At 47.9% G+C, this 23,229-nt stretch overlaps 3 protein-coding genes across 9 annotated transcripts in view; all 3 read left to right on the top strand.

Moving 5' to 3' along the window:
* Otud5 (OTU deubiquitinase 5) overlaps nucleotides 1-5,992 on the top strand; it is a 29,770-nt gene extending 23,778 nt beyond the window's left edge. For 2 of the 4 annotated variants that reach the window (XM_078034843.1, XM_078034842.1), the window contains exons 6-9: nucleotides 1,898-2,101; nucleotides 3,986-4,187; nucleotides 4,276-4,389; nucleotides 4,909-5,992. In XM_078034843.1, coding sequence (XP_077890969.1) covers nucleotides 1,898-2,101; nucleotides 3,986-4,187; nucleotides 4,276-4,389; nucleotides 4,909-5,033 — 645 coding nt within the window. In that variant the 3' untranslated portion in view covers nucleotides 5,034-5,992. The remainder of the gene's footprint in view (nucleotides 1-1,897; nucleotides 2,102-3,985; nucleotides 4,188-4,275; nucleotides 4,390-4,908) is intronic. The other 2 variants (XM_013364424.3, XM_078034844.1) reach the window with 2 other exon arrangements.
* A 3,037-nt stretch (nucleotides 5,993-9,029) lies between these two features.
* On the top strand, nucleotides 9,030-13,479 carry Pim2 (Pim-2 proto-oncogene, serine/threonine kinase). Of its 2 annotated transcripts, XM_005338661.3 has the most exons (6): nucleotides 9,030-9,227; nucleotides 9,357-9,466; nucleotides 10,258-10,308; nucleotides 11,139-11,511; nucleotides 12,097-12,273; nucleotides 12,372-13,479. In XM_005338661.3, exons 1-6 carry the CDS (start codon nucleotides 9,167-9,169, stop codon nucleotides 12,533-12,535), a joined length of 936 nt encoding a protein of 311 aa, XP_005338718.1. In that variant the 5' UTR covers nucleotides 9,030-9,166; the 3' UTR covers nucleotides 12,536-13,479. The 2 variants fall into 2 exon arrangements, with proteins under 2 accessions (XP_005338718.1, XP_077890972.1); XM_078034846.1 differs by lacking the exon at nucleotides 10,258-10,308.
* Nucleotides 13,480-14,288: 809 nt separating this feature from the next.
* Nucleotides 14,289-23,207, top strand: Slc35a2 (solute carrier family 35 member A2). 3 transcript variants are annotated; one of them, XM_040280484.2, is made up of 5 exons: nucleotides 14,289-14,421; nucleotides 16,113-16,295; nucleotides 19,781-19,932; nucleotides 20,847-21,583; nucleotides 22,929-23,207. In XM_040280484.2, the coding sequence occupies exons 2-5, from the start codon at nucleotides 16,238-16,240 to the stop codon at nucleotides 22,954-22,956; spliced, it is 975 nt and encodes a 324-aa protein (XP_040136418.1). In that variant the 5' UTR covers nucleotides 14,289-14,421; nucleotides 16,113-16,237; the 3' UTR covers nucleotides 22,957-23,207. The 3 variants fall into 3 exon arrangements, with proteins under 3 accessions (XP_040136418.1, XP_077890971.1, XP_005338717.1); XM_078034845.1 differs by lacking the exon at nucleotides 14,289-14,421 and adding an exon at nucleotides 14,512-14,671 and having other exon boundaries at nucleotides 21,437-21,583; XM_005338660.4 differs by lacking the exon at nucleotides 14,289-14,421 and adding an exon at nucleotides 14,512-14,671.
* The last annotated feature ends 22 nt before the right edge of the window (nucleotides 23,208-23,229 follow it).

Below are 23,229 nucleotides of genomic sequence, written 5' to 3'. Positions count from 1 at the left end.
GTGGTGCTGAGAATTGAACCCATTGCCTCATATATGCTAGGCAAGTGCTATATCACTGAGCCACAACCCCAGCCCCCATATGTAGCCTTTTCAAATTGCTTCTTTGGGGCTAGGGTTGTAGCACAGTGGTGGAGCGCTTTCCTAGCATTTGTGAGGCACTGGATTTGATCCTCAGCATCACATAAAAACAAATAAATAAAGATATTGTGTCTATCTACAACAAAAAATATTTTTAAAAACTTCTTTCAGTTATCAGCAAGCATTAAGATTCCTCTATGTTTTTTCATAACTTGTTAGGTCGTTTCTTATCACTTACTATTCCATTTATGGATGCATGACAGTTTGTTTTAATCATCTATTGAAAGACAGTCTTGATTATTTCCAGCTTTTGATGATTATGAATAAGGTGCTGTAAAATGCTGTACAAAGGTTTTTGTGTGGACATAAGTTTTTAGATCAGTTGTGTAAATAAATATCTTGGAGCGAGATTGCTAGACTATAAGAGCATGTTTTGATTTGCAAGAAACTGCCAAAACTATCTTCCAAAATGGCTGCACAGTTTTGCATCTCCACAATAATGAATGAAAATTCCTGTTGTTTCACGTTCTTCCTAGAAATTTATCTTATATTGTTTTGGAATTTAGCCATTCTGGTAGGTGTGTAGCAGCATTGTTGTTGATGGACCTTTATTTTATTTATTTGTATGTGATGCTGAGAATCAAACCCAGTGCCTCACACATGCTAGGCAAGCTTTCTTCCACTGAGCTACAACCCCAGCCTTTGTGTGTGGTAAGTATACATGCATTAAAATAATGTTAACTAGGGGCTGGGGTTGTGGCTCAGTGGTAGAGTGCTTGCCTAGCATGTGTGAGGCACTTGGTTCGATTCTCAGCACTGCACATAAATAAATAAATAAATAAATAAATAAATAAATAAATAAATGCCGATTGACAACTAAAAAAAAAGTATTTAAAAAAATGTTAACTTGGGCTGGGGATGTGGCTCAAGTGGTAGTGCACTCGCCTAGCATGCGTGAGGCACTGGGTTCGATTCTCAGCACCACATAAAAATAAAGATATTGTGACCACCTAAAACTAAAAAAAAAAAAAAAAAACCAAATGTTAACTGAAGTTTCATGAAGCAATATTTAAATTGCTCCTGGAATATACTCTGTTATTTTATATTCAATTTAAAATAAAGTTTTTAGTTGTAGATGGACACTGGACACAATATCTTTATTTTATTTTTATGTGGTGCTGAGGCTCAAACCCAGTGCCTCACACATGCAAGATGAGCACTCTACCACTGAGCCACAATCCCAGCCCCTATTATTTCAATTTTTATGATGCTATCATATCTCTTAGCTTGACATGTAACATGCTTCATACATTGCCCTATCAATCATAGTGTCCACCCCATGCCAGTTCTGTCCCCACCTCTCTAACACAGCCACAAGGCTTCCCCAGCCCCTTACATACTTGACTACTCCCTCCACCCTGTGTCTACACAACTCATTTTTCAGGTCATTTTATCTCTTTGACCCATCTAGGCCTATATGAGGAAGGACTTGCTTTGTGAAAAAGGGCCTTTATTGGATGGGACTTATTTAAGTTAAGGCTTATGCTTGAAGGCACCTACAGCCCCAGACTTATTAGTGCCTCAATTAAGATATCGCACTGTGGGGCCAAAACTTCTGAGCATAGGAGTTTGGAATAACAGGTCTCAAAACAAGTCTGCTTTCTCCCAGTCTCTGCAGTCTGCTGAGGAGTGCTTTGTGGGAGTACCTCCCTTCCTCTCTTCTGTTTTCTGGGCCTGTGGGCCTACCTCCCTAAACCTGTTCTGGTTCTTGGCCAGGTTCAGCGTATCACCCCATATCCTTACTTCTTTCCCCTTGCAGTTTGCAGAGCAGTCCCTGATGAAGAATGCCATAAAAACATCAGAGGAATCATGGATTGAACAGCAAATGTTGGAAGACAAGAAACGGGCCACAGACTGGGAGGCAACAAATGAGGCCATAGAGGAACAGGTGGCTCGGGAATCTTACCTGCAGTGGCTGAGGGATCAGGAGAAACAGGCCCGCCAGGTTCGCGGCCCCAGTCAGGTAGGTCATGTCATTGGCTTGGCTACGAAAACATTACTTCACATGCTTTGCCCCCAAATAAGCAGGAAAAAAATTAAGCAGTTTTGACATCTGGGAGGACGAGCAACTCCCAGGCTCGTCTGTAACTTGTCTTGGACCCTAGTTTTGGCATTGTGCCTTAACTCTCAACACTTGTGCAGAACACGCTCTTAAGGAGTGAGGGAAAGCAGCCATTGCTCCTGATAACATGAAGGAGCAATGAATAACTGCAGAGAGACAAGTTTTATTGAATGCCTTTGTGTGCCAGACTCTGTGCTGAGGAATGCAAAATTAGATATTGCCTGCTATGCTTTCAGTGATTCTGTGCGTTAAGGAAGACCCCATTAGTGAGGCCTATGATCCTTGCAGTGACACCAGTGGAAGTAGGGGATCTGGTCACCTCTTAAGAGGAAGGTTGAATTGTTAGGGCAGGGGAAAGGCAGGGCAGACAGGCATCTGAGGAATCACAAGGAGTTCAGAGTGATGGTAGATGTTGACAAGACCTGAGTAATTTGTTCAACAAACATTTATTGCAGGTCTGTGCCAGGAGGTGTTATTGTCAGTGAATGAGGATATGTTGGTGAACCCAGCAGGCCAAGATCTCTGTTGGTGTGAGGCTTACATTTTTAAAAAAATTTTTTTTAGTTGTAGATGGACATAATACCTTTACTTATGAATTCTTTATTTTTTAATTTTGTATTCTTATTTATTTTTTAGTTGTTGGTGGACCTTTATTTATTTGTATGTGGTGCTGAGAATTGAACCCAGTGCCTCACGCGTGTTACCACAGAGCCACATCGCAGCCCATGCCTTCATTTTTTAAAATATTTTTTTAGTTGTAGATGGACAAATACCTTTATTTTATTTTATGTGTGTATGTATGTATGTGGTGCTGGGATTGAACCCAGTGCCCCTCACACATGCTCAGCAAGTGCTCTACCACTGAGCCACAACCCTGGCCCCATAATACCTTTATTTTTTTTATTTTATGTAGTGCTGAGGATTGAACCCAGTGACTCACACACTAGGCAAGCACTCCACAATGCCCAATCCCTGATGCTCACATTTTTGTAGTGAAACAAAATAATTTTAATGAATAAATTAGCTGAGAGTTAAATAAATAAACATAAATTAGTTGATGAAAAATGCAGAGCTAGGATAAGGGGGATGAGTAGGTTTGAGTGGGGATAGGTGGGAGTTCACAGTATTAAAACACTGTGGTCAGGAAGGGCTGAGAGCTAGTGAAATTTGAGCAAGAGCTTGCAGAAGGTGAGCTACTCAGCTGAGCACACAATCAGGAGAAGGGAGGGGGCTAGCACACCTGTTGTGATTCAGACAGCCCAGAGGCGGGCCAGAGTAGCTGAATGGAATGTAATGAAGGATAAAGTTGGAGGCGGTGGAGCCAAGTTGGATAGGGGCTTATGCATTCTGGGAGGCAAGAACAATGGGAGGGTTGTGAACAGATCTAAGTTAGGACATAACAGGATCCCCCTGACTGCTGAGTACAGAACTGGAATCTGGAGAGCGGGAAACAGAGTACCAGCAAGGAGGAAGCTACTGTCCAGGTGATTGGTGAAAATGCTGGCAGTGGAAGTGGTCAGAAGGGATTAGATTCAGGTTCTGTTTTGAAAGAGAGTGAGTAGAATTTCCTATTAGTTGTCTGGAAGGGTGTGAGAGAGTGGGGTTAAGGATTTTATTCTGTGTGCTGTAAGGTGCCCTGTAGTCCACTATAGGGGTAATGATGGTGCCACACACTGAAGCTGTATCATAGTCAAGATCTTGGGAAGAGAGTGAGTACTTGATGCTTGGGCACAGAATGGACTTAGAAAGTGTTGGTCTTCACTGCTTTTTCCCTCTCCACTGCAGCCCCGGAAGGCCAGTGCCACATGCAGTTCGGCCACAGCAGCGGCATCCAGTGGCCTAGAGGAATGGACCAGTCGGTCCCCACGGCAGCGGAGTTCAGCCTCATCGCCAGAGCACCCTGAGCTGCATGCTGAGCTGGGCATCAAGCCCCCTTCCCCAGGCACTGTCTTAGCTCTTGCCAAACCTCCCTCACCCTGTGCACCAGGTCAGTGACTTGCTTACAGGATGCATGCTAGGCTCAGGAAGCCTTGTCTGGGTCTTGGGCCCTACCTCAGACTGTCCATCTGCCCCAGGTACAAGCAGTCAGTTCTCGGCAGGGGCTGACCGGGCCACCTCCCCCCTTGTGTCCCTCTACCCTGCTTTGGAGTGCCGGGCCCTCATTCAGCAGATGTCCCCTTCTGCCTTTGGTAAGCCTCCTCTGGGAACAGGGGCCAGCTGGAAGTTGGGGAGAGAATGGAAGCAGCAGCAAGTCCTAAGAAAGGGTTTCTGGAACCTCTGGCTCATCCAAGAAAAGAAGTCAGAAGCTGGGCATGGTGGCTCAGACCTATAATCCCAGGGGCTTGGGAGGTTGAGGCAGGAGGATTGCCAGTTCAAAGCTAGCCTTAGCAACCAGGTGAGGCCCTAAGCAACCCTTTCTCAAAATAAAAAGGGCTGGGAATGTAGCTCAGTGGTTGAGTGCCCCTGAGTTCAATCCCTGGTACAAAAAAAAAAAAAAAAAGACAGTAAGGGAGATTTTCAGGCCCAGGAGGGTTTCCTTAGAAGGGATCTAGCAGAGTTTCACAGGCTTAGGGAAGCCTTCTGTATCATAGCCAAGGCCTGGGAGTGACAGGGGCCTGAATGGGCTTTCTTAGAGCCAAGAATCAATAAAGGGTGAGGGAAGGCAGGCTGGGGTGCCCCATCATTCTTTTCCTTTTCCTCTTGCCCAGCAGGTCTGAATGACTGGGATGACGATGAGATCCTAGCATCGGTGCTGGCAGTGTCCCAACAGGAATACCTAGACAGTATGAAGAAAAACAAAGTGCACAGAGACCCACCCCCAGACAAGAGTTGATGGAGAACCAGGGACTGGATACCATCTCCCAATCCCCTACTCCTGCCCTCTGGTGCCACCCCACCTTCTTTGGCTTTCTTTCCTCTTGCCTCCTTCTGTTCTTTCCTCTCTCCCCTCTTCCCTACTCCTTACTTCCCTCTGGCTGGCCCATCCCTGCGCTCCTTCTCATTGCTACCATCACCACCTGTCTCCGCCAGCTGAAGTGCCCTGTTGCCCCCTGCACAGCATCATCCCTGCATTCCACAGGGGACTTGGGCAAGGGTGCCGAAGGTAGGCGAGAGGCACACAGAGAACAGACCTGGCAGCCAGGCAACCCCAGAAGAGAGAGACACTCAAGAGAATTCTCCTGCCTGCCCACCCTTCTTTCCTTCTGAGATCAGATAAACTTGTTACCCTTCCCCCAACAATGATGCCAGGGAGGTGGGAGGAAGAAGTGGGAAAATTCCCAGTACCCCAAGAATGTCTGAGCCTTCCATGTCGAATTTTTCTTTGTTAAAATGTACTTTTATCTTATAAAATCAACCAATCAAAAATGATATATAGACAACAGCATTGGCTCTGTGAGGACGCATCTCTCTGGTTTCGGGGCAGGCAGGCTGGCCATGGGGCATGGAGGGGGCACAAAGATGTGGGTTATCACCATCTTCTGGTCTCCAGCTCCATGGAGGTCAACAGAGAATCTAGAGTGAGCCAGGGCTGGGGTTGGGGGTGGGGGGTGGCAGGTGGCAGACTGGCTTTGGACAATGAGACCCTGACCTTGCTGCATTCCTTTTGCTTCCACCACCACCACCACTAGTCTCTTTGGAATCTTGGGGTGGGGGGCATCTGTGGCCACCACCCAGGATTTGAGTATAGGGAGTGGGAGCAGCCTCAGCAGATGGGGCACCCGTGCCCTGCAGGTGTTGACAAGATTTGCCATCTGTAATGTCCTTGGCACAATAAAACCAAATGTCAGTTTCCCTGAGCGGCTCTGTTCTGTGTGGGGCAGGGGGTGGGGGGGGCCTCTGGGGAAAAGTGGTGATGGCACAGGGCTTGAGTTGGCCTCTGAGGTCCCCATGCTCTCCAGTAAGGTCAGTGTGAGAGCCCAGGGTTCACATTTGATTTTCTTATTAAATTTCCTTCTGGCCAGGTATGGGCCCTTAGTCCCAACTATCTGGAAGCTAAAGCAGGACGTTTCTTTGAGGCCAGTCTGGCCAATTTAGGGAGACCCTATCTTAAAAACAAGCCTCCTCCTGTGCTTGTTACCATAAGAAAAAAAAAAAAACTCCTTCTTTGTCTGCTGATGGAGTCCCTGCTTGCCTTATTTCCTGGGGGGTTGGGGGGATGGGAGCAGGGGACTGTGAGCTGAAGACCAGGGATTGAATTTCCTGTCCAAATTCCAACTACCCTGCCCCCATCTCTCACCATCAATGTTTGCTCTTTCTTGTAATAATCTGATGAGGAAATTCTTTGGAAATGCACAACTGACACTTCATTAACAACATGAGTTTGGGTAGAAGTGACCAGAGAAGCCTTTCCCTCTGGGTTTTAGAAGTTGGGAGATAAATGAGCTAAATACATTTTTGTTCTTATTCTCCAATCTTCTTGACACCTCTGTCCCTGCCCCTACTAGAGGTAAAGCCAAGGTGGAAAAGGCTGACTGGACCCCAGTCCCCCAGGTTTTCTCGAAACAGTATCTTTTCTGCTGTGCCTCAATAATGGGGTCCCTGTTTGTGTCTGGCCGTGCAGGTGAGGGCATAGCTGGCTGAGTGGCTGTGTGGGGTGTCTGGAATACAATGGTCAAGCATGAGTATGTTAAGAGGGTTGGTTGGAAACCTACCTCAGTTTTCTAGCTGTATCGCTTTGGGCTCTCTAGAATTTCACCTGTCCCATCTGCTCTACAAGGGTTACTAGCATCTACTACCTCATGCTGATTGTGAGCATCAACAGAGAATGTGTATGGTCAACATGATTCACTACTGCGCACAGTTCCTGGCACATTCTGAGAGCACAAATGTTAGTGCATATTAATTATCCCATTGTGGAAGTTCCAGCACCGTTTGACCTCTGCCTACTTCTTGCCACTCTGTCCAGTTTCCTTGACTTCTGCCTGCAGGTACCAACTTGTCTTTAAAGACAAAGGGTCACCTTCTGAGGTGCCCTGAATGACTCCCATTCACATTCTCACTTCTCTCTACAAATATCCCCAATAGCTGTACTAGAAATAAAACTTCCTGGGCAGGCACTGTGATGCTTGATTTGTCTGTGTTTATTAAGATACACATCCCCATCAAAGCCTGGTAGGCTTATAGTGGACCCCTAGAACCTAGTATTGTTGGATCAACAAGGGAGCGCACATGCATTTGCTTTTTTTTTGAACTGGGGATCGAGCTTAAGGTTTTGCAAATGTGAAGCAAGCGATTTACCACTGAAATACATCCCAGCCCTGATGTGTTTGCTTTTTGAGTGTTGTCTGTGTGACTGTGGTGAGTCCCAAGTCTTCACTTGTATCTCAGTATTTCCAGTCGTGTGTTGTGATGAGGGCTTGTTTCCAGGTGTGTCAGATGGTGACTGTGTAGGACTCTTGACAGTTTGTGTCTGTATCAGAGACGAGTGCATGTCTGCGTGGGTCTGTGACAGTGCATCTGTGCTTTCTGTCTGGGGTGGATGTCCGTTTATATTCCTGTGACAGATTCTAGGTAGCTATTTCTGGACAATTTGTTTCAGTGACAAGGCTGTGTGTCTGTGACCAAGTCTATGTCCACTTTTGTGACACTGCTTATATGGCTCTCAGATCACATGCCTCCCTTTGAACAACATGTGTGTGTCTAGAGCATCTGTGTATCTTCTTGTGACAGACTCTGAGTCCCTCATTTCTGGGACTGTACAAGTCTTTGGTATCTGATGGTGCCAGGTACTAATATATGGCAAATTTTGTCAGTGTCTGGCAGGACATTTGTGTCATTACATGGCATTGGAGGTCTCCTGGAGTGCCTCTTTTGGTAACGCATTTCTGGACATCATTTTTTGACATATGTCTGTATGTGTGCCTATGACAAATTTACATGAATGTGTTGATGTCTCATGTTGATTCTTTGTATCTTTGGAGTGCATGTCTGTCTTCCTGGGGCGTGTGAGGCCTTCTCTAACCATTTTCACAAATTTGTGCCAAAAGCTGTCTAACTGCTTCTCTACACCAGCATTTTTCCAGGTCTTTTAGCCCCTCCCTCTCTCACTGGGAAGCACAATCCCCCCCAATAATCACCCCCTGCTGTTCTAGATTGCAGGCTTCCGGACTGGGCCCAGGGCTGTTTCAGGTCTGATTAGGTTCTAGGCTGCAAAAACCTTGTAGTCTGGGCACCTGAACTCTGGCCTTTGAGGGGTGTGCTGTCCATAACAGTAGTCAAGTGTTATCCCTCCCTGGAAACTGGACAGGTTCTTCTAGGGGCCTGATTTCAGTTTTGAGGCCAGGGCCAATGGTCGCCTGGAGGAATGGTCCTGGGTGAGAAGCACTCTTCTAGACAGGATCCTAGTTAGCCCCAGGCTCGGATTCTTAAAAGACTGTCTGGCGTTATCTCTGCGCTAATCTCGACGCTGCGGCGGCGGCAAAGCAGCTTCCTGGGAAAGGAGGCTGCGCAGTTTTTTAAGTGTACACACATACACACACCCCCACCAACAACAACCTCGCGCAACAACCAAAACAAACGCGGTTGCTGCAAAGGGATTCCCAGAACCGGTTTCCTCTCCGTGTGCGCCCCCATCATTTGCATGCAAGCCCCGCCTCCATGGAAGAACCAGGCTTGTATTTGCATAAGGGGGCACTTGAAACATTGCGGGTGGTATGCAAATAAGGGTTGGCTCCGATTGGCTAGGATACAGCAGGTGCCGCGTCCGGATTGATCAAAGCCAGGTGGGCGGAGCTGTCGCGCAGGGCGACTCTCCCGGGAGGCGCGTGCCCCAGCTCAGTAGCGTTGGGGCTGGCGCGCGCGGCGAATCTTAACGCTGCGCTGTCTGCGGACGCTTCCGGGCCACCAGTTTCCCTGCCTTCCACCCTGGCGCCCCCCAGCCCTGGCTCTCCGGCCCCGCTGCCCCGGGCTTCTACGCCCTGCGGGCTTAGCGGATTCAGCGGGCTCAATCTGCGCAGCACCTCCTCCATGTTGAACAAACCTCTGCAAGGGCTTCCTGCGCCCCCTGTGACCCCCACGCAGCCGCCAGGTGAGCGCAACCTCCCCTACTGCGTCCATGTGGGGTGGGCTGGAATGGTGGGTGGCAGTGCGTGGGGGAGGGAATCACGGGTGAGCTTAGCACGCAGCCACCCTGACTCCCTCGCCTCCGCCTGCGTAGGAGGCAAGGATCGGGAAGCGTTCGAGGCCGAGTATCGACTCGGCCCCCTTCTGGGGAAGGGGGGATTTGGCACCGTCTTCGCGGGACACCGCATCACAGATCGACTCCAGGTATCTACCTTGAGGGTCTTGGGAGGGTCAGGTGTATTTGGCGGGGGCGGGGATCCTGGGACTATAGGATGTTAGATGACCCAGAGAGAGCCTGCAATGTGTCTAGTAGGGTCATGAAGACCAGGATTCGGGTTGCTGGGGGTGTGAGCGCGCGTGCGCGTCTGTCGCGGTCCAGGTGGGTATGGGGGGCCAGATTTCAGGGGGGGAGAATCAGGAGGTCCAAGGAGTTTGACTGGAGAGTGTGCACTCGAGGACACTAGACCCCAGGACCTAGAGAATGTGTGCATGTACGGGAAGGTGGGGGCCTAGACACGAGATCTGGGGGATCTTGGAGGTAGACGTGAAGTCCTGAGGACCAGAACCCTGGTGCAGAGTTGGTGTCCTGGAGATAGGAAGGAAATTTGAGGGCTTGAGGCATCACGAAATTTCCACCTCAGGGCTTGGGCTATACCTTATTGGTAGAGTGTTTGCCCAGCATGATTAGGTTCAATCTTCAATGCGGAAAAACAAATATAGAATATGAAGAAAATGTACAACCAAATCCCTGGAAGCTGAGGGGTCCCGATGCCTGAGAAGAGATCCCTAGGCTAGGGATGGTGGGAGAGGTGAACTTGGTTTGGGGGGGAGTCTTGTGGGGCAGGGTATTAGTCCTGGCTCATTGTGGGCTGTGGTGTGGCCGGGGACCAGAAATACTGGGGTGCTGGGAGAGTTATTGGAGGTTTTCAAGTCTCTGGACTGGGAGGGATTTGAGGGTCACCTGCTGGCCCCCTTACCTCAGCCCACTTCTCCAGGTGGCCATCAAAGTGATTCCTCGGAATCGTGTGTTGGGCTGGTCTTCCTTGGTAAGTATCCTTGGTGTGCTTCTCTTATTGACTCCTTCACTAATGATGAAATCCCCCCCACTTTTTCTAAAGGATGTATAGTCCCTGGGCCCTGTAACCGTGAGAACGCTCCACCAGACCATGTTTACTACCTTGGAGTGACATACAGTTCTGATTCACCTCAGTTTCCCCAGAGCTCTAGATTCTCCCCTCCAACTCTTTTCTCATCCCCCTTTTAAAAGCTGCTGTGGGGGCTGCCCACAGGGCATGCTGGAGGGGAAAGAAGGGCAGAGGTCACTGGTTGCCATGGTGATGCTGGCTGCTTCTCTTCTGCCGCCGTTAGCGCTCTAACGGACATAAGGGCGGGTCTGTGCAAGCTGTAGAAGCGAAAGCGCCCTCTGGCGGGCTTTTAGGAGACTGCGCCTGCGCATGCCGTGAGACCCACAAGGAGAGCTTGCACCTGCGCAGTAGCAGCAATGTGCATCTCCGTGAGAAAAACGTCTGCAGCTGTGCAAGTCATTGGCATGGCCGGTAGAGGGCCCCCCTCAGGCAGGAAGGCTCTTTCTGACAGTCACTGCCTGACAGGGCTTAGGAGGGTTATTGAGCAATTGTAGGTACTTGGTTACAGTTAAGTTATCGCAATAACATTGAGTATTTATTCTTTGGCAGGTCCTTTGCAGTTAATCATCATAAACTATCTGAAATAAATATTGGACACCCATATGTCAGTTCGAATTTTAGATATTTAGGCAAAATACTTCATATTTATGAAAGCCTATTTTCTGCTACATTCCCTTCTACCAACTGCTTTTCCCTGTTCAACACATATTTTCTCTCCTTTTCACCTCCAGTCAGACTCGGTCACATGCCCCCTGGAAGTGGCACTGCTATGGAAGGTGGGTGAAGGCAGTGGGCACCCTGGTGTGATCCGCCTCCTTGACTGGTTTGAGACACCAGAGGGCTTCATGCTGGTCCTTGAGAGGCCTCTGCCTGCCCAGGATCTCTTTGACTACATCACAGAGAAGGGCCCACTTGGTGAAAGCCGAAGTCGCTGCTTTTTTGGCCAGGTAGTGGCAGCTGTCCAACACTGCCATACCCGTGGAGTTGTCCATCGTGACATTAAGGATGAGAACATCCTGATAGACCTCCGCCGGGGCTGTGCCAAACTCATTGATTTTGGCTCTGGTGCCCTGCTTCATGATGAACCCTACACTGATTTTGATGGTAAGGCTTCCCTAAATCATGGTTTTTTTTTTGTAAACCTTTGTGCTTCTGACTTTCTCACCTTGAGCTCCAGTGGTGGGTTTTCTTGTAATACTTGACCTATATTGTACCTTTATAAGGTTCTTGATTTCTAATACTGAGGAGTCTCATCCTTGGCCATCTCATAAAAAGTCTATCTTATATTGATCCAAAAATCATCCTGGGCTTTTAATCTAATGAGGGGATATTGTTATTATGAGTTATTTTATTTTTGGTAAGAGGATTCTACTGTTACTTTTGCAGTGGTGCTCTACACTTGAGCTACATCCACAGCCCTTTCTGTTTATATATTGAGCCAATTTCTCCCTAAGTTGTTGAGGTTGGCCTTGCTATCCTCCTGCTGCAGTCTCCTTAATATCTGGGATTACAGACTTATACTAATATGCCATGCTCTATTGTTACTTTTTAAGTGATTTTATTCTGTCAAGGGGGCTCTCTTATTTAACTGCTCTTTTTTTGGAGATGGGACTATGATGTTATATTTACAGAGATACTGGGCTAGAAGAGGGCAGCATCAGAATGACTTGACTCTTGCTTTTTGTGCAGGGACAAGAGTATATAGCCCTCCAGAGTGGATCTCTCGACATCAGTACCATGCCCTCCCAGCTACTGTTTGGTCATTGGGTATCCTTCTCTATGACATGGTGTGTGGGGACATACCCTTTGAGAGAGACCAGGAGATTCTGGAGGCTGAGCTCCATTTTCCTGCCCACGTCTCCCCAGGTGAGGCCCTCACAGATCCCAGCCCAGCAGATTTCATCCTTCCAAGGTACTGTTACTCCTACTAATTGCAAATCTCCCCTGTGCCTCTTGGCCCACAGACTGCTGTGCCCTAATCCGCCGGTGCCTGGACCCAAAACCCTCTTCCCGACCCTCACTGGAGGAGATCCTGCTGGACCCTTGGATGCAAATACCAGCAGAGGAAGCACCCCTCAGCCCCCCCAAAGGAAGCCCTGCCCCCTCGGCCTGGTCTGCGCTTCCCTAGGCTTAGCCAGGCTCCCACTGGTTGGAATTCCATGGCTATGCCACAGGGATAGATGGACATCTGTTGACCTGGTTTTACAGGTTGTTAAAATCCAGTATTACTAAGGTCTGTGATTGGGGATTAGGGCGTAGAAGACAAGCCAAGTCTGCCCACTCCCCATTCCAATTTTGTGAAGGAGCCTTCCTCCTAGAGCCTGTGGTCCCTTATTCCGGAGGAGGGAATTCCTTGTATCTTGTTTTGCTAAGGATGGTTATTTGGTTGAAGTTATTTCCCCTTTGAGCCCCAGGACTCTTTGTTCTGACGAGTTGTAATCCCTACACTGGCACCTCCTATTACCACCATACAAACTTAGTTAAAATGCTCTCACTTGGGGCAAGGGTGCTTTCCTTAAAATACCCCAGCAGCTCTTATTTTAGTAAAAGGACCCTTTCCCTTTCTCCTAGCCTAGGGTCCCAGATTCATCAAGCTGCTTGCCAACCTTAACCCAGAATTGCTTATTCTGGGAAAGGTAATGCCCTATTGTTATCCCAGGGCTCTTTTTTTTCCTTCATTTTTTTTTCTTTTTCGGTGAGGGGACCCTACTCTGTTATCCCAAGTGCTCTTATTCTGGTGAGAAGAACCTTACTTCCACAGCTTGGGGAAGGAATGGGAGATGGACACCACCGGACACCACCAGAGATTAGGATGGGATGGATGGTTTCTGGGGGATGGGCTGGGGGAAATAAGTCTTGCTGTTTGTTCTCCTGGGGACTCCCCTCTCCAACTTTTGCGATTCTTGCTGCCTCCGCCTGAGCCAGGATTGTCCAATTGCTACAATGTAAATACTTGTGTATTGGAGGGAGTGGAGCTACAAAGTGTGCCCTCCTGTCCCTTCTCCCCTGCCTGGATTATTTAAAAAGCCATGTGTGGAAACCCACTATTTAATAAAAGTAATAGAATCAGAATTGACTGGCCGTGCATCTACTGTAGGCTAAGCTGAGAATGAGATGACCTCCGTGAACCTCGGTCTTCTGTGTCATAGAGCCCTTTTATGGGTTTATTTCAGCTGGTCCACAAAAAATGTTTCCTCCTCATTTTAAAAATATTTTTTATTAGCTGTTGATGGACCTTTGTTTGTTTGTTTTTATGTGGTGCTGAGGATTGAACCCAGTGCCTCACACATGCTAGGCAAGTACTCTACCATTGAGCCACAACTCCAGCCCTTCTCAGTTTTTGTGTTTCCCAGTGTGTACAAAAGGATTCTTAGAAATGCAGTAAACATTTAGGACACATCACCAAAGAACTACTTCCTCCTTGGCATATTAATAACATCCAGGGTATAATGACATTTTCAACTGGTCTTAATTTCTTTCCTTGTTCTATCCTGGTTTCCTTTTGACCTCAGCTGTACCCTGGCCTACTTCCCATCAAAAGCAACTAACCTGTGAATCTCACCAATTCCCTCATTTTCTAAGGTGGCATGTTGGCCCTTAATTCCATCAACTCTGCTGTGTCTTGGCTTGCTAACCCTATACGAACCACTGGACGCTCTCGGGCGCCGCCCTCAAAACCTCCCTCCCAGAAGTTGGGGGCGGGGCCTCGGTGGGAAGGTTGGGGGAGGGAGGAACTTCGGCCCAACCAGAAAGGACCTCAAGAATTTCTGATGCGGAAAGGGCCGTACCATCAGAAGAATGTCCCAATAAAGAGCCGAGGTCGAGATGTGGTTGAACCAATGAGATGAAGAGAAAGGATGGGCGGGTAGTATAGAAAGCGGCTTTAGGGTCTGATTGAGGGAACACTGGGGCGGATCTAGTAAGAGGCGTGGGCCAGCGCGGATTTGTAACGACGGGTTTAGAGTCGCCCATGTCCTGGTTCTCCCTTTCTCAAAGACCTTGGAAACTTCCCGGGTCAGTACTTCAGCCAGCCTTTACGAAGGGCGGAGAAAAACCACCCCTTTGGCCAGGCAGGCACTCGGCTCCGCCCTCGCTTCAGAGGCCCGGAAGCGGAAGTGATTGACACGGAAGTGGCCTGCTGTTGCCGAGGGGACGGGCCGGGCAGATGCCAACATGGCAGCGGTTGGGGTTGGTGGTTCCACCGCGGCGGCCGGGCCAGGGGTGGTCTCCGCGGGGACTTTGGAGCCTGGGACCACGAGTGCGGGTGAGACGCACAGTGGCCGAGCAGTCGGCGGCGGGGCAGAGGTCGGGATCGCTAAGGGTCGGAAAGATTCCTCACTGAAGTGATAGGGAGCATCACTTTTGCAGCGGGAGTGTGTGTGTGTGTGTGTGTGTGTGTGCGTGCGCGCGCGTGTAAAAGGGAAGGGAGTACGGAACCGAGCATTGCGAGTGTGTTGGGGCGAGGAAGATACCATTGTGAGGCTGGTTGTGGGGAGAGTCCTTCCGCATTTGGAGGGTGAAGACCACTCTGAATATGGAAGAAATTTCCTTTTGGAGAGGATAAGACCATGGAGACCTTTCATTCTGAGTGCAGTAGGTCTTTTCCTATGGAAGGGAGAGACCATTCTGATGGTGTGGGAGTTCTTCCTTGTAGAAGGAAGAAACTGTTCTGAGGGTGGTTGTTCCTTCCTTATAAAGGGACCTTATAAATTGTCAGCTTGGGTGGGGCAGGCCCTTCCTTATGACTATAGGGTCCATTTTGAGGACGATGTTTGTCCTTCATTATATGTAAAAAGACCTTTCTGTGGCGATCCCTTCCTAATGGAGGTGGAATTTATTGTATGTTGAAGTGGGAGGGTCCTTCCTTATAGGTCACAGAAAGAACATTGAGAGTGCCAGGTCCTTCCTTATAGCAGAGTGAGTTCATTGTGAGTGTGGGTAGAACAAGGAATTATTCTTTGGCTGGAGAAGGAGGGCGTGCAACGTTAGGAGGACAGAACATGTGTAATATAGGGAAGTATTTCCTTATATGGTTGAGGGAACCAGACCATTCTTAGTGGGGTTACTGTTCATTATATGAGGTTCAGTCCTTGGGACAATGGGGGAGATGAGAGAAATACCATTTCTTGGGGGGTAGACATACCTTAAACAATAGTCTCATTCCCTGTATTTGGGGTATTTTTCTTTACATGACCCTCATTAAACAAGACCATCATTTCATATAAATTTCCAATTTGTTCATCCATAAAATAGGAATCTTCATAGTTTCTTAAGAATCAGGGTGATGTAAGAGTCTATTGAGGAAATCTGTAAGATTCCTTTACCTGGCGATAGGCACCCAGTGAGGAATATCAATAAATGTTGAGAATGTAGTTGTTAGTATTCTGTTATAGAGATAGGGAGGGGAGATGGGGTGGATGTCTAGGGCCTGCCCTAGCCATTTCCTGACATCTCAGCAAGGATTCAAGATATGAGCTGGACAGAATGGACCTACTTGTCCGTTTTTAGCTCTCCTGCCTGTGGTTGAAGGAATGGAAGCAGGTAGGGGTCAATCCCTTATTGGGTCAGGGTGGACAGGCAGATGGAGGAAGTTGCAGTGGCTCAGATAATCCTGGTTGAAAAGGGAGAGGGGTTGGGTGGTGGTTTGGCTATGCCCCAGCAGCTTCTGACCCCCTCCTATCCCCCGCCCCTTCCATTCCCCACAGCTCACCGACGCCTCAAGTACATATCCCTAGCTGTGCTGGTGGTCCAGAATGCCTCCCTCATCCTCAGCATCCGCTACGCCCGCACGCTGCCTGGGGATCGCTTCTTTGCCACAACTGCCGTGGTCATGGCCGAAGTGCTCAAAGGTCTCACCTGCCTCCTGCTGCTCTTCGCACAGAAGAGGGGTATGAGCCAGGGAGGGGTTGTTGGGAAGGACTCCCCACATACCTGTATGTGTTCACATGGAGGGTTTGCTGTGTGAGTATCCCCATGTCTGTGAACCTTCCTGGGGATTATGTAAGTGCACCTAAGCTTCTTTGCTTTCCACAGCATCTACACTTTTATACCCCAAATAAATTGGGGATGTAGAAATGAGATCGTACACCCATGAGGTAGCAGGGAACTCACATAGTGATTGATTGATTTACCTTTAGCTTTGTATAATGGAGAATTCCAAACTTAGACAAAATTAAAGAGTGATAAAATAGTAAAATATCCATGTATCCATCCCCCAGATTTACAGTTATCAACTCATGGCCACTTTGCTCTGAAACAGCATCAATGGTTATCCAGTCAGTGCTAGCCAATATGTCTGTCTATGTAGTTCTCCTCATATTATTTCAAAGTAAATCCTTCTTTAATTTATTTTTTTATTTATTTTAATTTGTCCTTATTATCTTTATGCTGTTGTTGTTTTTGCGGTTCTCTGGATTGAACCCTGGGCTTTTCACATTCTAGGCAAGTGCTGTACTACTGAGCTATGTTCTAAGTCCCCCTTATTGTTTTGGATAAGTTATTTGATAAATATTTTTTTAAGGATAATACCAGTGAGGTGTGGTGGCACACACCTATAGTACCAGCTACTCAGAAAGTTTAGGCAGGAGTATTTTTTGAGTTCAGGAATTCAGAGTCAGGTGACTGTGAATTATTTTTTGAGTTCAGGAATTCAGAGTCAGTGACACATACCCATAATTCCAGCAACTTGGGAGGCTGAGGTAGGAGGATTGTAAGTTCAAAACCAGTCTCAGCAATTTAGCGAGGCCCTAACCAACTTAGTGAGAACCTGTCTTAAAATAAAAAGGGCTAGTGATGTGGTTCAGTGGTTAAGCACCCTTGGGTTCAATTCCTTGTACCAAAAAAAAATCAGAAATTAATATTCAAATATTCAATCTGAATTCAAATTTATGATGATTTCTTAAGTGTCATAAAAGTTTTTAAAATGCCAGGCATAGTGGTACATGTCTGTAATCCCAGCAGCTTGGGAAACTGAGGCAGGTGAATGTTAGTTCAAAAGCTTGTCCTCACAGGACAACATTTGAGATGGGAAGTGAGAGATAGCTAAAGACTGCATCATAGGCCTTCAGCTTTTTTCCCCCAGTGCTGGGCATTTAAACCAGGGGTAGGGGTATGTTTCTCCCAGCCCTTTTAAAAAAAATTATGTTGAAGCAGGGTCCTGATAAGTTGCCCAGGCAACTCAAACTTTGGATCTTCCTGCTTCAGCCTCTTGAGTGGCTGGGATTACAGGCATGCATGACTACTATGCCCAGCCAGGCTTTTTTTTTTTGTGGTGCTGGGGATGGAACCCAGGGCCTTGTGCATTAGAGGCAAGCACTCTACCAACTGAGCTATATCCCCAGCGTCCCCAGCCAGGCTTTTAGCTCTTATCCACAATTTTAATTTGTTTTTCTTTTATTTGAAACAGAGTCTCCATGATATGTTTCAAAGCCTGATCTACTCAAACTTGTAGATTCAAGCCATCCTCTTGCCTCAGCCTCCTGAGTAGGTGAGGCTTGGGTTCCATTCCAGCACTGCAAAAAGAAAAGGAAAAAGTAGCCTGACCTAATGTGGACCTCTTGGTAGACTGTTTTTTATTTTCCCATTTGGTGTGATATTCACAATTCACCACAGTAATATGAATATGCACATTTATGCTTATTTATGGCATACAATCTTGTTACCTTATTTATTTGGAGTACTGGGGATTGTATGCCTGGAATCCCAGCTGCTTGGGAGATTTGGGCAGAAGAATCACAAATCCTAGGCCAGCCTGAACAACTTAGTGAGACTCTGTCTAAAAATAAAGCAAAAAAGAAAGATCTAGGGGCTGGGTACAGTGATGCACACCTGTAATCCAGTGACTTGGGAAGCTGAGGCAGGAGGATAGCAAGTTGGAGACCAACCTTGACAATTTAACAATACCCTCTCTCAAAGTTTTTTTAAGGGACTGGCACCATCATGATAGTGTCCATCTATAATCCCAGCAACTCAGGAGGCTTAGGCAGGAGGTTTTAATTTTGAGGCCAGCCTCGACAATTTAGCAAGGCCCCAAGTAGCCTAGTGAGACCGTGTCTCAAAAAATAAAAAGGACTGGTTAAGTGCCCCTGGGTTCAATCCCCAGTACCAAAAAGTTTAAAAAAGGGGCTGGGGATGTAGCTTAGAGGGTTTTCCCCAGTACACAAAAAAGCGGGACTGGTGTATAGATCAGTGGTCAAATACTTCTCTAGCACGTGTGAGGCCTTGGGTTTAATCTCCAGCACCAAAAGAAAAAGGAAAGAAAGAAAAAAAAATTGAGGTGAGCTTTGCAAAGGCTATGTTGATGATTCTCAGTTGGTCACTGGAACAGGTTCTGGCTAGACTTCTGCTTAATAATCAAGACTGCATTAATCCATGGGTCGGGGGAAACTGATTGGTGTGTCTAGGGCTGGCTCCTGCTCACACGTGGCTTATGGGCCACTAAGGAGCTAAAATAGTATAAGTCTAAAAATCTAGCCTTGAGATGGAGTTTATCTCAGTAGTAACATGCATGAGATCCTAGGTTCCATCTCTAGTACCAAAAAATAAAACAACTAGTCTGAAACTTCCCCTGTTTGGAATATGACTTTCCACCCAAACTCTACTTCTACTTCATAAGTTCCTGGATAGTGATGATTTTTTCATTGTACAATCATGTATTAAGTGCTTACTCTGAATGGGGTTCTATGCCAGGGTGGTGGGCTCTCAGGTGAATGAAGTGTGCTCTATGATTATCAGACACAGTGTGATGGATAATTTGTGTGTGTGTGGTGCTGGGGATTGGACCCAGAGTCTTATACATGCTAGGCAAGCACCCTACCTACATCCTCAGCCCTTTTTTCTATTTTATTTTGAGACAGGGTATTGCCAAGTTGTCAAGGCTATCCTTGAACTTGGGATCCTCCTGCCAAAGCCTTTTAAGTAGCTGGGAATAGAAGCATGTGACAGCACACCCTGTTTGAATGATTCTTCTGGGGACATTTTATTTTCTTTTTCTTTTTTGGCAGTGCTGGGTATAGAAACTTGGGACTCTCCCTGCTAGACAGGTGCCTTGCTACTGAACTACCCCCAACTCCTTTTGCAGTGAATAAACTTAGTATCAGAAAGGCTTCCTAGAGATATATTTGTACCATAGGGAGAAACTGAGCACAAATGCTGGAGATGTAGCTCAGTGGTAGAATACATACTTAACATGCACAAGGTCCTGGATTCAATCTCTAGCACTGAAAAAAAAAAAAAACTTGAGCCCCAGACCTCATTCTAACCCCTAGGGTATTGGGTAGGTGGGGGAGGGCAGGAGCCAGGCCTGGTCTCAAACTTTAGGGGATCCCTATCTTTGATAGTCTTTGTTAAAAGGGACTCTCCTTCTCCTACATAGGTAACGTGAAGCACCTGGTTCTTTTCCTCCACGAGGCTGTCTTGGTGCAGTATGTGGACACACTAAAGCTTGCAGTGCCCTCTCTCATCTACACCTTGCAAAATAACCTTCAGTATGTTGCCATCTCCAATTTACCAGCTGCCACTTTCCAGGTGAGCCCTGAGCCCAGTATGGCCCCAAGGGAACTGGCTGGGTTGGGGGATAGAGGGTAGGGTGAGGAATGAGCTGCAGAAAGCAGGGGCTGTGTCATTTGGGAATCCCTGTCATCTGGAACTCCCTCAATCACAGTGTCCTCATCTGTGAGAACTGGGAATAGGGGATGCTCATGGGGATGCTGGGATGATTGAAAGAAATACCTGGAAAGAATCCTAGGTTAGATATTCATGGGCAACCTTGTTAAATAGAGAGCCAGGATTCTAGGGCTGAATTGCCTGGGTTCAAATCTCAATTCTGCTACTTTACAGCTGTGTGATTTTGGGGCAAGTCACCTAATGTCTTTATGCCTGAGTTTCTTAGTTTATGTATCTTTGAATTGGAGGTTACAATGATGCCCACCTTCCTATGGTGGTTTCATGAGGATTAAGTGAACTTATTTACATAGTGTTTAGATTCACACCAGCACCTACAATGCACTATGTAAATATTTGCTGGTTTTATTGTTGTTGTGGTTGACTCATTTGTATCCAGATTTCCCTCATCACAAAACCTACCTGCTATAAGATGGTTTATATACTTCAGCCTTATTTTACAGATGAGATTGCCAGGGCTCAGACAGGGCAAATGCTTTGTCCCTGATCACACAGCCAGAAAATGGGATTGGGATGTGAACTTGGGTGTAGCTTGGGACTTCCTGGCACCACCACCCTTCTGTGTACTCTCTGGGAGGGTCCTTGGACCCTTGAACCACAACTCAACCAATGGCTAGTGACTGGCTCTTTTTGCTATTTTTATTTTCACCCATTGACATCCAGTGTCCCTCCATTATGCCACAGTGGGTGCTGTTCCCCTACACACACCTACTGGGACTCAGGATGAGCCCTCAATATCTTCCACATGTCACTCACAGGTGACGTACCAACTGAAGATCCTGACCACAGCACTGTTCTCCGTGCTCATGCTCAATCGCAGCCTCTCCCGGCTACAGTGGGCCTCCCTGCTGCTCCTCTTCACTGGTGTTGCCATTGTCCAGGCACAGCAAGCAGGTGGGGGTGGCCCACGGCCACTGGATCAGAACCCAGGGGCTGGCCTAGCAGCTGTTGTGGCCTCCTGCCTCTCCTCTGGCTTTGCAGGTGTCTACTTTGAGAAGATCCTCAAAGGCAGCTCAGGGTCCGTATGGCTTCGCAACCTGCAACTGGGCCTCTTTGGCACAGCATTGGGCCTAGTAGGGCTCTGGTGGGCTGAGGGTACTGCTGTGGCCCGCCGTGGCTTCTTCTTTGGGTACACGCCTGCCGTCTGGGGCGTGGTACTTAACCAAGCCTTTGGTGGGTTGCTGGTGGCTGTTGTTGTCAAGTACGCTGACAACATCCTCAAGGGCTTTGCCACCTCCCTGTCCATTGTGCTGTCCACTGTTGCCTCCATCCGCCTCTTTGGCTTCCACTTGGACCCATTGTTTGCCCTTGGCGCTGGCCTCGTCATTGGTGCAGTCTACCTCTACAGCCTTCCCCGAGGTGCAGTCAAAGCCATAGCTTCTACTTCTGCCTCTGCCTCTGGGCCCTGCATTCACCAGCAGCCTCCAGGGCAGCCACCACCACCGCAGCTGTCCTCCCACCGAGGAGACCTCATCACGGAGCCCTTTCTGCCAAAGTCAGTGCTGGTGAAGTGAGGGCTGGTGGCGGGGGGGTGGGGGGGGGACAGGGAGGGGGGACGGGGTGAAGGATGTCAGGCATCTGTAGGACCCAAGTCATCACCAGGGCCTGGCTCCTCTGGGGTTGGAAGATGGTCTTTTCTCCCAGGACACTGAGACTTCTGGGGGGGTGCGGGGCTAGGGCTGGGTGTCAACATGAATCCCTCCTGGTAGACTGACATCCCCCATAAGAGGGTTCTTAGAGCTGCTTCCTCTGCCCCAGTCTAACCTCTTTAGGCATAGGGTTGGGAAAATGGTCATTCAAGGCATTTTTGTCTTGTCTACCCACCCCTGTTAGCTGGAGGTGTCTTGTCTCTCATGCCTGGGACAGTCCCTTCCAGTCATCCCTCCAATTTTGTAAAGACAGACTGGACAAAAGCTCTTTAGTAATGACTAATGCCTACCTGTGGGGTTCTGTTTCCCATCCTTTGAGGCCTTCTCTCCTCCCTTACCATCACCCTGGGTCATGTTGGCTTGGTCTCTTTTGTGGCCTTGGGGCAGCTTCCCTGGCACTGAGACCCTTAAAGATGGATCTGCTGCAAACACCCAGGGCAAGAAAGAGGCACGAGCTGAGAGTTTGCATCTGGGGGAGGGTGCAGTAGGGGCCATTTGTTTTTTAGTCATTTGGGGATTTGTGGTATAATCAGATCATTAATGATCCAGAGTGTGGGAAGTGGGGAAGGGAGGTCCTTGAAGTGGCTAAATCTCATTGAACTTAAGACACTGACGGTTGCCAGATGCAGGGTTATTTTCTGAGAAGAAAATTAAAGCTGCCAATCTCACTTTTGCTACCCCGTTGGCTGTATTATGAGGTACCCTTACTTCAAGGTGGGGTGTCTCAGATTTGATGAGCCGTGAAACCTGCTCCCTGCACTCCCCAAAGCTTATTAACCCCTTAACTGTATCCCAGGGGATGTGTGTGTGTGTGTGTGTGTGTGTGTGTGTGTGTGTGTGTGTGTGTACATGTGTGCACGCACACGCGTGCTCATGGGAGATGCCTGGGCTGTCTTTGCTATATGTAAATAGGGCCACTGGATCTTTATTTTATTAATTTGTCTGATTTTTTGGTTTGTTTTCTAAGGAACTGTAATGAACAAATGTCAGGATACCCAATGCCAAATAAAGATGTTGTATTTATTTAGTCCATGTGTAGCTTTCTGACCCAGTGGGCCTTCTCTGCATAAGCACTGTTACTAACCCCAGGACTACCAGCCTTACTGCCACCACCCTCGCTTGCCTAGGAAACCCGACTGCTAGCCCACCCCAGCTTTCTGTGTTTCTCTTTCCTCCCCATTCCCACCACAGGTTGCTCACCAAGGTGAAGGGTTCGTAGCTGCCGGGATTGAAGACGTTGGCCTGGCGTCGTTCTCCCTTCTTGCCCTGGCCCAGCTGGGACCAAACTCTGATCAGTATTAGGGGTAGGGTGAGGCAGACACCGAACTCCCTATCCACACTGCCCCTGCTCCCATGCTGGGCAGACTGACTAAGCTTTCTTTGTTAATGTTCCACCTCAGCCCTCAGCCCTTGCCACCCCAGTATTATTTCTTAGGTGAGTTTTGCAAATAAAATGTGTTTTGGATCTTGCCAGCTTGGGTTGGGGAGCATG

This window comes from Ictidomys tridecemlineatus, chromosome X (assembly GCF_052094955.1).
Source record: "Ictidomys tridecemlineatus isolate mIctTri1 chromosome X, mIctTri1.hap1, whole genome shotgun sequence".
In the NCBI taxonomy this organism is placed as follows: Eukaryota; Metazoa; Chordata; class Mammalia; order Rodentia; family Sciuridae; genus Ictidomys; species Ictidomys tridecemlineatus.
Note: the sequence above shows the minus strand (reverse complement) of the source record. Positions and strands in the feature narration are given on the sequence as shown.

Excerpts from the sequence above, each read along its gene's own strand:
- Pim2 (XM_005338661.3), top strand. The coding sequence starts at position 9,167 with ATGTTGAACAAACCTCTGCAAGGGCTTCCTGCGCCCCCTGTGACCCCC. Across the intron at positions 9,228-9,356 it reads GACCCCCACGCAGCCGCCAG|GAGGCAAGGATCGGGAAGCG; the intron begins GTGAGCGCAACC and ends CCGCCTGCGTAG. Across the intron at positions 11,512-12,096 it reads ACCCTACACTGATTTTGATG|GGACAAGAGTATATAGCCCT; the intron begins GTAAGGCTTCCC and ends CTTTTTGTGCAG.
- Slc35a2 (XM_005338660.4), top strand. The coding sequence starts at position 14,581 with ATGGCAGCGGTTGGGGTTGGTGGTTCCACCGCGGCGGCCGGGCCAGGG. Across the intron at positions 14,672-16,112 it reads GCCTGGGACCACGAGTGCGG|CTCACCGACGCCTCAAGTAC; the intron begins GTGAGACGCACA and ends CATTCCCCACAG. Across the intron at positions 21,584-22,928 it reads ACGGAGCCCTTTCTGCCAAA|GTTGCTCACCAAGGTGAAGG; the intron begins GTCAGTGCTGGT and ends TTCCCACCACAG.